General features: G+C 52.1%; 1 protein-coding gene across 1 annotated transcript in view; it reads left to right on the top strand.

Annotated features, from left to right (window-relative positions):
• Positions 1 to 873: 873 nt before the first annotated feature.
• Positions 874 to 13,191, top strand: part of SPEN (spen family transcriptional repressor) — a gene marked incomplete at its 5' end in the record, with an annotated part of 55,984 nt that continues 43,666 nt past the window's right edge. Inside the window, one exon of the mRNA XM_079545366.1 lies at positions 874 to 956. Within this exon, the coding sequence (XP_079401492.1) occupies positions 874 to 956 (83 nt within the window). The remainder of the gene's footprint in view (positions 957 to 13,191) is intronic.

Raw genomic sequence — 13,191 nt, 5'->3', positions numbered from 1 at the left:
CCTTTATTTCTTTGCACTGTACGTCTTTATTTGCAATCCCTTCATTGCACTGCATTCACTCATCACCTCGCCCTGCAGCCCCGGTCTTTGCCACGCATCCCTTATTTTCCACAACCCACCTCGTGCATTTACTACTTTCCATCGCAGCTCCCGTTTATTGGCTCGTACCTCATCTCTTTTTTTTTTTGCCGTACTTCCTTTATCTACGATTCTCATCCCAGCCTTTTTTTTTTTTTTTTTTTTTTTTTTTGTATTTTTTGCAATAAAACCCCTCCGTCACGTCGCATCGCACCGCGCTCCTCCCGCTTCCCCTGCGCTACCCGCGCATGCGCACTCCCCCTCCCTCCCGAGGGGCGTTGCGTGTTCGCGCCTCTCCCTCCTCCCCGGGGCCGCGCGCCTGAGCGCGCACTGCGCCTGCGCGGGGGCCCCCGTGTGGCGCCGCGAGAGGAGGGGGGGGGGGCGAGCGGGCCCGAGGCGGCGGAGCAGCGAAGGGCGCGGAGGAGGAGGAGGAGGAGGAGAGGGGGGGGGCGCCGCGCTGCCGCTGACGGAGGAGGAGGAGGCAGCGAGCGAGCCACGGCCGAGGCGGGGGGGAGGCACCGAGGAAGAAAAGCGGCCGAGGGGCAGCCCGCCGCCCCGCAGCCGGCCCGCGAGCCTCGGGGCCCCCCCCGCGGGGGATGGTGTGGTCCGCCGGGGCCGCCGCCGCGGGGGGAGGCAGCCGGCGGCGCTGAGGGCGGCGGGGCCCCGCGGCGGAAGAGGCGGCGGAGGAGGAGGAGGCGGCGGCGGCGGCGGCGCAGCGCGGGGGGAGGCGGCGGCGGCGGCGGCGGCGGTGGAGGCCGAGAGCCGGGGCAGGGGGCTCGCCCCGCGGCGCGCAGCATGGTGCGGGAAACCAGGCACCTGTGGGTGGGCAACCTGCCGGAGAACGTGCGGGAGGAGAAGATCATCGAGCACTTCAAGCGGTGAGTGGGGCGGCGACGGAGGGCGGGAGGGGTCCGGGAACCGCGGGGGGAACCGAGGGAGCCGCTCGGGAAGCGCGGAAACGTCCGCGGAACCGTTCGGAGATCCGCTGGGATCCCCGCCGGAACGCGCCGCGCTCAGCGCCGCCCGGAGCCGCGTTCCGCATCGCGGCGTGCGCGGCCCGCGGAGCGCCCGCACCGGGACGGCGGCACCGCCGTGCGCGGCTTCGGCCGCTGGGGGCTGAGCGCGGGGCGCTGACCGCCTTCGGAGCTCCGCCGCTCCGTCCTTCGTCGTGAGTCACCATGGGAAAAATAGATACGAGCCGCACCGCGCTGACAGATGGCGGCCCGGGCCGCACCGCGATGGGATGGGATGCGATGCCCGCGGGGCCGCTGCCCGAGCGCGGCTGCCTCCAGCCGGGCCCTAAAATGGCGGCGGGGCCCGGGACGGGCCGTGCGTGCGGCCGGGGCTCCCCGGGACGGGCCGTGCTGGCGGCCGGAGCTCCGAGCCCGCGGCGTGCAGAGGAACGCGGCGCGGAACGCTTCGGGCTTTGCGTGATTCCGAGCGCGGCGAGCTGAATGCGAGCGGGAATTCGACGTTCCTGAATCTTATTTTTGTCCAGCCTTCGCTTTTGTAAGGTTAAAGCAGGAAAAAGTTGCTATGGCACTGTTGCTTGGAGATGGATGTGAAAAAATGGCAGGCTCGGAATTGTGAATTCCCTCCCCCCCCCCCCTTTTTTTTTTTTTTTTTTTTTTTTTTTCGGTTGTTTTTACCTCTGCGAGTTTCGATTGGTGGCTGCAGGAGGAGGTTTGCTGCCAGGCAGAGCCCTCCATTCCTAGCATCTCTCGACGGTTTTCCAAAGATAAACGTTTCTCAGCGTTCGTGCGTTGGGAGAGAGGCTGACGTTACACGAGTAAACACGGGGCTAAAATCCATTCCGTGCGGCTGGGTCCGGGTGCAGGGACCGGCAGGTAACGGGCAGCCGCAGGTACAGCCGCACAAAGCAGCCGGGCTCTTTGTGTGGTGATGGCCGCGATGTAGAAGCAGCAGAGAGAGGTGGTGGAGTTGAGGCTGTGAGCTGTGCTGTGGGCACGGTGCTGCTTGCAGCCTTCCCCCTGTGTGGATGTGCTCCTCGGCTTTGGCACGGCGTGGCTGGGGAGCAGCGCTGCCCGCAGAGCTCTCTGCTACCCGCGGGGCTGTTTGCGTTCCCATTCAGCTGCAGTTTCCATATCTGCTGCTGCACAGGCTGTGCTAGGAACAAGTTTGGAACACAACCATTTTGTTTCGGAAGGAGCAAAACCCAGGGGTGTCTCCTGAAACTTCAATCCACGCGCTCAGTGTGAGGGGGTGCTGTTTTATTTCTTCTTCCTGCTCTCATCCTGTTCCATTTACTCTGGTAACCTTGCTTGGCTTTGCCATCTTTGGACTTTTTTTTTTTTTTTTTTTTTTTTAAGAGAAAGAATTAAGGTGAAAAAGGTGTTTTGAGGGAATGAATACCTTGGTTTTTTTTTTTTTGTCTGCATAGTCAGAGGGGTTAAGAAGAGGGATTTTGTCTGTATTGTAACAAACTGAAATCCAGGCTTTTGTTTTGTTCTCACCGCCTGTGCTCCCTTCTGAAAGGCTTCATTCTGAGGCTCTGTGTTTTCTTTCAGTGAGTTCCCTAAGGCGTCCCCGAACACGAAAGCAATGGGTGTTGATGCACAGCAAACCCCAAACTGGCACTGGGGTGCAGGGAAGCAGTGGCTGCAATCACTTTGGGTTCCCCCAACTAACGGTGCTGTGACTCGCAGGAAAAGAGTCATTCACCATCACTGGAACAGACGCTGAGCAGCCTGCAGAACAACACAACTAAACGTAGTAGTGTTTGTCCCCAGCATTAGTGCTGGCCTTCTGTAGTTTCTTTCCCCGCGTTTTCTCCCGGTTAATGTGGAAGAACCTGGCTTTGTCCCTTTATTGCTGTTTTAAAGGGTGAGAGGAGTAAAAGCCTCTTAATTGCAAGCCATGTGATTTCGGTATGCCATCGTGCCTTCTGTGGGAGAACTGAGACGTTCAGAGTGGCAACCAGGACCGTGAGACCTTGGATTTCGGGAGCAGACATTCTCCTTCACAATTACTGCGATTACACTGCAAACCAGAGCTCTATTGGAACAGATAAAGAGCTGTTAGTGTTTTCTTCTGGAAAAGCAGAGGGCTTTGTCCACCCTGGTCCCTGCTCTGAGGCACGCAGGCTGCCTTCTGCAGAGTGTTGTGTTGTCAGTGCTGCTCTGAGGAGCAAGATCTGGCCATAATGGAGAGTGTGTGCTTCTTTCAGTGGCTTCCAAGCAGTAGTCAGTCAGTTTACAAGAAATGTTGTGTCTGGTGGCTGGGAGTGAGGACACGGCCTGGGAGCACCTCCTGCTCCTGCTGATGGAATGGTAGCACTGTGTAGGGCACGACTGCAGGATTGCTGCTGCAGAACGTTCCCAAGCTTTTAGCGCTTATAATCTAGTTATGGTTGTTGGGTATCACTTGAGATGCAAACACGTGGGTAGTTATCCTGAATCAGCTTTGCATGTAGAGATCCCTGTTCAGTTGTGGCATTTATCTGGGGAAGAGGCTGAGATATGGATACGGAATGTCCCATCCCTGGCATTTTTCTGTCAGGTGTTCACTGTTCAGGTGGCAGTACTTCGTAGCACAGATGCCTGTTAGCTCCGAGCCTTTGGAGGAAAGGTGGGATTTCTGCTTGTGCTTTGCTGAGGGCCTGGGCTGCCGTGTAGCACTGAGGCTTGGTTACACTGTGTTTGACCAACCCCTTGAGTAAGAGATGTTGGTTTTGAGGAATGTAAGCATGATTCCTCAGTGCTGTGAGAGTCACTGCTCCTCAGGCTGCCCCATGCTCAGTTCTTTGCACACACTGGAGTGAGGTGGCAGCTTGGTGACGCCGCGCTGGCCGGGGAAATGCCTGTAATTACTGCAAAGAAACTTAATGAAGAGCTGCACGGAGCGCAGATTTGGACTAAGCTTCTGTTATGAGTTTCTGTATGCTGGGCCGTTCTTGAAAGAGAAGTGGATGGGTCACTTGGTTACAAAATTCTGCTGTCTGCTGAGCCTTTCCAGCATTGTTTGTTCGCTGAGGTTCCTTCAGAGGTCCAGGCTGCGTTCATTTGTGATGTGAGGAAAGCGGCTTTTGTTATCTCCGAAATGCCGCTCTGAAGTTTCTCTGGCTTTTGGTGTTTCTTGTAATTGCTCTAAATTCCCTTGGTGCAGCGCTGAAGTAATCCTAATGCCATTTCAGACGGATTGCCTCTCGCCTCGCTGTGCCACCTATGAGCAAAACGAGACTGTTGTACGCATATGGCAGACGCCGTCGGAGCCTGATGGTTGTTGTGGCTGCACCTGGGTTGATGGAAGCATTGGGTTCTGTGTGGAACCCGTTCCTGTGAGAGCTGAGAGCAGACTGGTGGATGGAGAACTTAACAGCCCTTGTGAGGAATTAGCAGAAATTAAACCCATTCATCAAGCTAAAATGGGACTAGAAAAGGCCCGGAGCTGTTCTTGATAGTCTTGTTGACTTTCTTTTTTTCCCCCAGTGCTTTTCATAGGACAGCGAGTTGTGCCAAGTCCTCCAGCGGATGACCTTATGTAGTCTTAAGGTGTGTCCAAAATTAGGTCCTTGTCTTTGCTGAGGGCCCAGCAGCACCAGCCGGCATTTCATGGGAAAGGAAGTCAGCATCCATCTGTGCAGAGGGCAGGCTGCAGTTCTGAGGCACGTTGGTGAGCCAAGATGAGCCTCGAGCTTTATTTTGCTGCGCTGGCATGCTGGAGTTACAGGAGGAGAAGCTTGGTGCTTGTGAAGATTCAGCTGATATACACCATGTATCAGAATGAAGTGCTGGGAGGTGTTTTGAGGACCGGTGGGAGGTGTGGAGGTTGGGACCGCCTTGAGCAGAGTGACCATGGAATGGAGGAGTTCTCAAATCTTGGTGAAGCAGGACTGCAACCTTGGGCTTCCAGGGCATGGCCTTCAAACTGTTAGTGTGGTGGTAGGGAGAGTCCCTTGGGATTCAATCCTGAAGGGTAAACGGGTCCAGGAAGGCTGGGCATTCATCGGGAAGGAGCTGCTGGAGGTGCAGGAGCAGGCTGTCTCCCTGTGTCATAAGATGGGCTGGTGGGGAAGAAGAGCATGGTGGATGAACTGGGAACTTTTGCTGAGGCTCCAGGAGAGAAAGAGCCTGCCTCCTGTGGGAGCAGGGACAGGCAGCTTGGGGAGAGTACAAGGAAGTTGTTGGGATATGCAGGGAGAAAATAAGGAAGGCAATAGCCCAGCTTGAACTCAGTGTGGCCACTGGGGCAAAAGAGAACCAGAAACTTTTTTACAACTATATTAACAGTAAGAGGAGGGCTGAGGAGAATATCCGTTCTTACCTGGATGCAACAGGAAACATGATCACTGATGATTAAAAAAAAAAAAAAAGCTGTGGTTCTCAACGCTTTCTTTACATCTGTCTTTAAAAATCAGACCAGTTATCTCCAGGGTGCTCAATCCTCTGACCTGGACTGGAATAGTGAGCAGAATAAACAGCCCGTGATTCAGGTGGAAACAGACACCTATTAATCCACCTGCACGGTCACAGGTCCGTGGGGCTGGGTGAGGGAGCTGCAGGAGGTGGGAGCCAAGCTGCTTTCCTCCATCTGTCAGAATTCCTGGTTAACTGGAGAGGCTCCAGAGAACTGGAGGCTTGATGTAGACCTAGACTTCAGAAAGCCCTTTAGCACTGTCTCCCATGGTATTCTTCTGGAGGAGCTGCAGCCCATGGCTTGGACAGGTACGCTGTGCTGGTAAAGAGCTGGCTGGAGGGCTGAGCCCAGAGGATGGCTGGGTTGTGGTGGGGTGAGGATCGGCTTCTTCTCCTGTGTAACTGATAGGACAAGAGGGAATGGCCTCAAGTTGCACCAGGGGAGGTGCAGGTTGGCTGTTAGTAAATGTTTCTTCTCCAAAAGAGTGGTCAGGTGATGAGACTGGCCGGGAAGGTGATTGAGTCACCGTCCCTGCAAGAGTTCAGGAAAGGCTTGGACGTTGCACTCAGGTTAAGATATGGTTTAGTGGGGAAGTATTGGTGGTAGGTGGCTGGATGGACTGGATGATCTTGAAAGTCTTTTCCAACCTTGTTGATTGTATGAGAAGTTGGGAAGGGGACAAAACTGAGGGTTGTCCCTCTTGGCTGGTATTTTGGGAGGGCTGCTGGTGCTGAGACTGCAAGTAGTTAAGCTGCTTCTGGAGTGGGTGAGTTGTGATTTTGGTGGCTACCAGAAATAAGTGCTTGTGAGATGTGTTGTGTGTGGTTTTTGTTGAGTGAATTTGCTGAGGTCTGTGAATGCCCTGAAACCAAAGACTGGAAAGGCAAACATTCTTAAACGGTGAACTAAGGAATAAACCAGAAAACACAATTACTGTTCATAGTAAGAATTCGAGTTTAGTGGGAAGAAGATGAGCCTGAAGATGGGAATTGGCAGTGAACAACCAACCTGCAGTCTTCAGTGTTAGAAGGGCGATTTGAGCAGCGAATGGAAGTTGGACAGAAGCTGTTTGTTGCAGGCTTTCACCTGATGATGGCACGTGCCAGGGTCGCTTTGTCTCTCTGGCTGCACGGCTCTCCTGCTGTGGCCAAGTAACGTCAGCCCTGGGCTCTTTGAGCCTGAAAGCCCATCTCCAGTGCTCAGCTGCAGTCGTATTTTAAGACGCGATGACGACTTGTATGGAACGAGTAAAAGACAGCGAGTGCTTTGGCTTCTGCATTTCCATAGTTATTGTTTGACCTGCTGACATTGTGTAATCATCACATGCAATCTGTAAAATTCTGTAGTGCAAAGATAACATCCTTTAATAAAAGATTAAACGTAGTTGCATACTTTTCATAAATACACCACAATATATTCCAGGGAGTGCTGCAGTCTGGTGTGTTAACAGGGCAGATTGATGGTCGAGGCAGAGTCTGTGAATTGGGTTGAAACAACACACATCTCAGGGCAGATTTTTGGAAGTGCACCCTGCAGCTCTGCGTGGTGCTGGCGCTGTGCTCAGTTTTGTATATTCATGCATTGTCTGAGGTCCAAATATTCATGGTGACTTGGGTGATAATGCAGAATTGGGATGTGAAAGGAACATAAATTTTCTGCTCAGACAAACTCATAATGAGAAAAGCAATAGCCTATCTCGGCGGCTGGTTTCTGTTTGGAAACCCAGGCATCTTTTAAGAACAAAAGGGAGGTTTTTTGCTTCCATTCTATTCCTCTTTTTAATTAAGCTTAACAACTTAAAATTGAAAGCACTTCTTTTGGTATGCTTAGAACTGTAGCCTGCACATCCAAATCTAATGAAAATGCACTGGAAGTGTCTGATCTCACAAAACTGAATAGTGATAAACCTGAGCCTCCCTGGAAGCAGCGCGATGGATGGGGGCAGTGCTCAGCACCAGAGGTGCCCTGCAGATGGGTGCTGTTGAACTGCTTGCTTGTTCCTCTTGGACACCCTCCTGTCCACGTAAAAAGGCTTAACGTGTCTTTTGTTATCCTCTGATGCCGCAGGAAATCAGAGCTGGGTTCGCACCAAACTATTACGTGGAGGTGTTGGGTACGTGATGAAGCTGCTTTGGAAGTGATCGTGGAGCTCGCTAAATAGAGTGCTGCCAGACTGTAACTTCTTTTTAATAAGCAGTGAATGAGTTTTGCTCCAGGTAGAAACCATAGCTGATGTTCTCAGTCATTGGGCTTTGTTAGAGATAACTTCTCCCCATCCTCAGCTTCCCCTGTGTGCTGCAGGAACCTGTGGAAGGATGCGTGCTGCTTCTGCACAGCACGGAGCCCTGAGCTGGGGTCCATCTGCTGCTGCTGTGGGCCTGAATGCCTCCTGTCCCTGTTTGTGGTGCCGGCTGCCAGAAAGCACACAGAGCCTTATTTCAGCCTTTCCTTTTCAGGCTCTCTGTGACAGCTGCGGGTGACCCATAACAGTCAGTAGGTCAAAATAAGAAAGATAAATGGCCACGCTGTATGTTTAAAGCAGTCATTGCTGGAGGAAGAAGTCTTCCGGCCTCGTCCGTATCCTGGTTGTGAGAAGAATAAATGCTCAGAATGGATAACTGTCTCCCTTGTATACAGACCCAAATCTGATGTAGGAATTGGTGGTTGTACACGTGAGATGCCGCTCTTGGGAAGCCATCTGAATGCACATCTAATGGCCGCGGTGCACACACTGGCCTCGTTGTAATCAAAGACAGAATGAACCTTTGGTCTTCTCTAAAACAACTTGCTGGGAGTGTCAGCGACACAGAAGCTTTGCTACGTGCAGAAAACAAAAACAGTTTCAGCTCATTGTGGACCACTGTTTCCTGGAAAATGTACCAAAGCCTGTAAGAAGGCAGGTTATGAAGTTTGTTTCACTAGAGAAGTACGAGCCAGTGATCACAGAGACTCGTTAAGCCTGAAGATGATACATATTTAAAGTACTTTACAGCATGGCAGGGAGACCATAATGTTATGACTCTGCATTTTCCTCCATCTGCTGCTGAATGCATGCAAAGCAGGGCTTGGAGAAGCAGAACTGAGGTGGGGATTCACCCTTTGCTGTAAGAATGAAAAACGACTAATTGTGAGATTCCCCCGCAGTTGCGATGCGAGTGCATCCTTCAAATCAGATCCGAACAAATCCTAAGGGCGTTCACTCAAAGCAAGGTTTGGGCAATTCCCATTCAGAAAGCATTTAAGGTAGCGTGTCACCAGCAGTAGTTTTGAAGAAAATCTGCAGGTTATGCCCTAGGGTGGAAGGAGAATGTCGTGGGGATGGAAGTTGGTGGCTGCGCATCTGTGTAGGTTGGAGGAGGAAGAATCACAGCACATTTCCCTTGGTACAATGCACTTGAGCATGTTCCCTCCCTTGCAGAGCTTCTGCAAAATTCTGTCCTTAGGCTTCTGTGAGTAGTTGTACTGCTCAGGAGCAGCAGCGTTTTTATTTATTCCAATCTGCTAAAAGAGCAAGACAAGACGGACGCGATCTTACCGTGCGTGCTTATCATCCCTGATCGCCTGTGGACCCGTTAGCCAGCTGGAGCTGAACCGGAGGGCTCAGGGGTGCTCCCAGCCTCGGTGACGAGACATCCCTGTGAGCGTAATGGAAACGAGCAGTTCTAATAGAGGAGGGAGGCCTGATTAGCGGCCCCATGGAGAGAAAAGCTGCAACGTGAGCGCAACCCTTATTAGACATTAAAGAATCCACACGGGAGAGAGGTGTTCCTAACCGTGGGAAAAGCTGCAGTGGGAACCGGCGTTTATTGGACACTGGGGAATTCGACCTCAAGACATGCATCCATAAGAAATGAGTCTTCGTTATTTCTGCTCACAAAGCCGCTTTGATTTCTTTTCCTTAATAAGAAGATGAGTGTTACCAGTGAGCCCTGCTATGGGTGCCTGCGAGAGCCTGCAGAGGTGGCTGCTGGTAAAGGTTCCTTAATGACAGGGCTGGTGGCTGTGAGCAAGAACCCTGTGCTGTTGAACTGCACTGCTGCTGCCTTACCCAACGCAGTGGTGAGATGGCTTAAAATTGCCTTCTGCCTCCGCATCCTGCCGGATGGAGCAGGACCGACCTGCTGAGGCTTTTCCCAGCGCACTGCAGGTGACCCCAACGGCCACACCGGGGTTTCTGCTTCCCCTCTGCCATCATTGATCAGGGCAGGCTTTTCGGAAGCCCTTCCTGCAGTTTGTGTGCAGTGGGACTGATGTGCAGCTCGAGGAATGGGTGGGTGGACCTGCAGTCGTGTTTCAGGAGCCACCCCATACATTCACGCTTAAACAGCATTGGTAGCATTGCTGCTGATGGAATTTATTGTCTTTGGCACTGTAGAAAAAATTCCTGATCCACTGACTGTTGGAAGACGCAGTTGCACAAGTAGCAAATGTGAATAAGTAGTTGAAAAATACTCAGTTTGTTCCCTCTCTGGTGGGACACAATAATTTGTTTATATATTAATACCTTGGCAGCATCTGAGTTTACATCATAAAGGTGTAAATAAAGTGACTTAATTATGAATCACTTTTAGTGTCCTAATGAAACATACAGCTGAACTGTAGGCAAGAGGCAAACGCTGATTTCAGCACAGAGCTACCTTGCAGCCTATCTGATCTGCTGAACATGTTGCTCTGAAATAACAGAGGGCTCAGAAGTGAATGTGCCTGCGCTAGCTTTTTAATTTCCTACTTTGTCATCCCTTACGGAGGGATTATGAGCGCAGACAAAGCCTTTGCTGTTCTCGGTGCGTGGCAGAAACACGTGCTGTGTCTCGTTAACAACCCCTGTTTGTAGGCAGGGCTGGGGGATTCCCACAGAGTGCTGCTGGGGGCAAAAGGGAGCTGGGAAATGCAGGAGGGGATGGGCTGCAGTCGGTCATTTTTGCCGTGTGGAGGAAGGGGGATGGAATCATGGTGCTGAGGGTTCAGCCTGGTCACATCAGCGCTTTGCCATAACCCGGCTGATGGTTTCTGCTCCAGATTTTTGAGAGTTGTTTAAAGTGTTTTGTTGCTATGAGGAGTGCTGGAGAGAGCACTCTGAATAATGTGTGGGTTTTTTTTTCCCCAAAAGTTGCGGAGCTGATAAAGATCGCTAAGCAGGCTTTAAAGCATCTAAGATTGCAATCTAGAGAAGTGTGGGAGCTCAGTAATGAGGGCATTTCTGACTCACTGCTGTCACAAGCTCGGTTTGCTCTATGGTTTGAAAGCCAGCGCTCCTTGTGAGATGAGGAGCTTTTATTTGCATGGCTTCGCGAAAGCGAAGGCTTTCAAAGCTCGCATCACGAGGACTTGCTGCTCTCTGACAAGCCTTCCTACCTGTGATCATCCCGATTGTGATGACTTATGCTTGTAGGATTTTGTGCCGAGAAAGGTGGAATTGGAGAGGCATTGAATTCCTTTTATTTTTAGCCGTCTGTAACGCGCTGTAGCAGCTGGAGATGGGGAGAGCCAACACCACCCTTTGCAACTCCAGAAGCTGCTTGCAGCCTCATTCCTGTTGGGTGTTCAGGTGAGGTGTTTGGAGCCATCGGGTTCCTTTTAGGGCTGTCTGTGTAGCTACACGAAGTCAGTACTCTGAAACATCACAGCATTTTCACGGCAGTCCCAAATTGCAAGCTGCTACTTGGAGATGTTGGGCACAAAGGAATGTTTTTGTGAGTCAGTTCTGCTCTGGAGCAGCCGTGTGTGAGGGCAGGTGGCTGTGAGCACGCTCCCATCTTCGTCAGCAGGCGTTTGGGATTCTGTTTGACAAACTCTCCTGGTTTGAGTGACAGCTGTACAAAGATGAGCGGCTGTGGCTCATCAGGTTCTCTGCGTGCAGTTGTTCCTTTTAAGCCTAGTTTCCCAGCACTGCGGAATTCAGTTTGCTCTCTATTGAGATTACGTTTCAATTAACACGTGTTATTTTCATCTCAGCCCTGCACACACACATTTATGGACTGCCTCTGGGTGTGCTTTCTGTTACAGCTTGGTTTTTACGTAAGGACCCAAACCCAGCCATACAGTCTGTGCTTTGAGTTTGTTTTAGGTTTTGTCCTCTATTTGTAAGCTCTCAAGTCTTCTTTGTGTTGACTCATCTCTGGAGGCATTCAAGGTTGGGTTGGAGCTAGATGGACTTTAAGGCCCCTTCCAACACAAGCTATTCTATGGTTCTGTGATTTCAGATGTACGATGACATTTGATCAAAGATTTTATCAAGTTTGGACCTGGTCCTCTGCCCAAAGCAAGACCTGAGCAGCATCGTAGGGATGATCAGTGGTGGAATGAGTTGTGGGGCTGAGAACCAGCAAAAGGCCCAGAAGGGATCTCGATGGAGATGCTGGGTTCTACGAACGTGAACAGCTTGGCTACAGACCCTCTGAAGCTGGTGGTGGGAGCCTGCTTTGTGGCAGCACATCCTGCGTCTCACGTGTCTGCAGCAGCTCTGCCGTGCGTGGGGGAACAGAGGAGTGGGATGCACACAGCCGACATCTGGCTGAGGACCATTTCAGGTCATGTTATTTCCTTATGAAATAACAGCACGGCCAGAGGAGGCTGGTTGGCAGGGGAGCTCCTCACCGCGTGCTGCGCTGAAAAACGTAATCGTATAATAGCTCAGAGCACAAAAACCCGCCCGTGCTTCCCAGCAACTAAAGATAGCTGGCTTCAGTCAGTGTGAATCTGAGCTGATCCGTCCCGTTCAGGTGAGCAGTATGTCTGCTCAGATGCTGCTCTTAATGAGCAGTGCGGAAACCAGCACGAAAAGTTCTGCGTCGGTTTTGATCTCGCAATGTCTGGCATGCAGTAGGACTTGTCGTGCAGCATTGTGCCGAGGTCCCTGCAGAAGGAAGGTGATGCTCTGTGGGCTGCGATGCAGCTGACCCGCAGTGTGGCTGTGGGGGTTGTAGGAGCTTGTGGGGAGAGAGAAGGAAAGAGAGAAAAAAGTGCCCGCTCCTCTCATTTCTTATGGTAAAGATCCTAATCAGGTTACAAAATAATGCAGCTGAGGAGTAACATTTGCTTACTAAATATTTGCTGGCCAGCTCTGTCGTGGTGTCCTTTGTTCCAAACGCTTGTGCTGGAGGAGGGCAGAGGCTGCGCGTGGCTGCGGTGCCCAGGAGGAGCCAGGATGCAGAGCAGGGAGTGCTGGAGCCCAGGGACACCCGGCACTGAGGATGGGGGAGCCTTGGTCTGCACAGAATAAACCCATCATGTTGAAATGACAAATTCATGTTCTTTGTCTAACAAGCTGGATTAGTGTGGCTTTGTTGGAGCGATTAGCTGGCAACTTCAGTTTTGTGAAAGGGCCTCCAGGTCTCTGTTCATAGCATGCTACAGCTGCGCGCTGGCCGAGGGGCTCGCTGACATAACAGCTCTGCGCCCCGGCTGGGATTCAGCTGAACTGTAAACCCCTCTGGAAACATGACTTCATTCAATGCAGAGCTAATGATTAACCGCCTTGAGTTCCACACATGAGGAGGCACTGTGCCTGGCATTCCTCGGGCGCTGGATGCACGGCTCAGCCTCTTTGTTTTCAGTCGGCTCTGCCAGCCCAGCAGAAGGCAGGCGGGGTTGGGTGGGCAGGAGCCGCTCTCTCCTCATCCCTTCACCCCCCATTCCCAGCACTCAGACCCACACCGAGGTTATGCTCGCCCTTCGCCTCCATCTTGGCTCCCCAGCGCCGCGCTGCAGCATCCGCCAGCCTCGCCATGCGGCACT

The sequence above is a fragment of the Tetrao urogallus genome (assembly GCF_951394365.1).
Source record: "Tetrao urogallus genome assembly, chromosome: 21".
NCBI classification, from domain to species: domain Eukaryota; kingdom Metazoa; phylum Chordata; class Aves; order Galliformes; family Phasianidae; genus Tetrao; species Tetrao urogallus.
The sequence above is the reverse complement of the archived record's forward strand: the minus strand, read 5'-3'. Positions and strand labels throughout refer to the sequence as shown.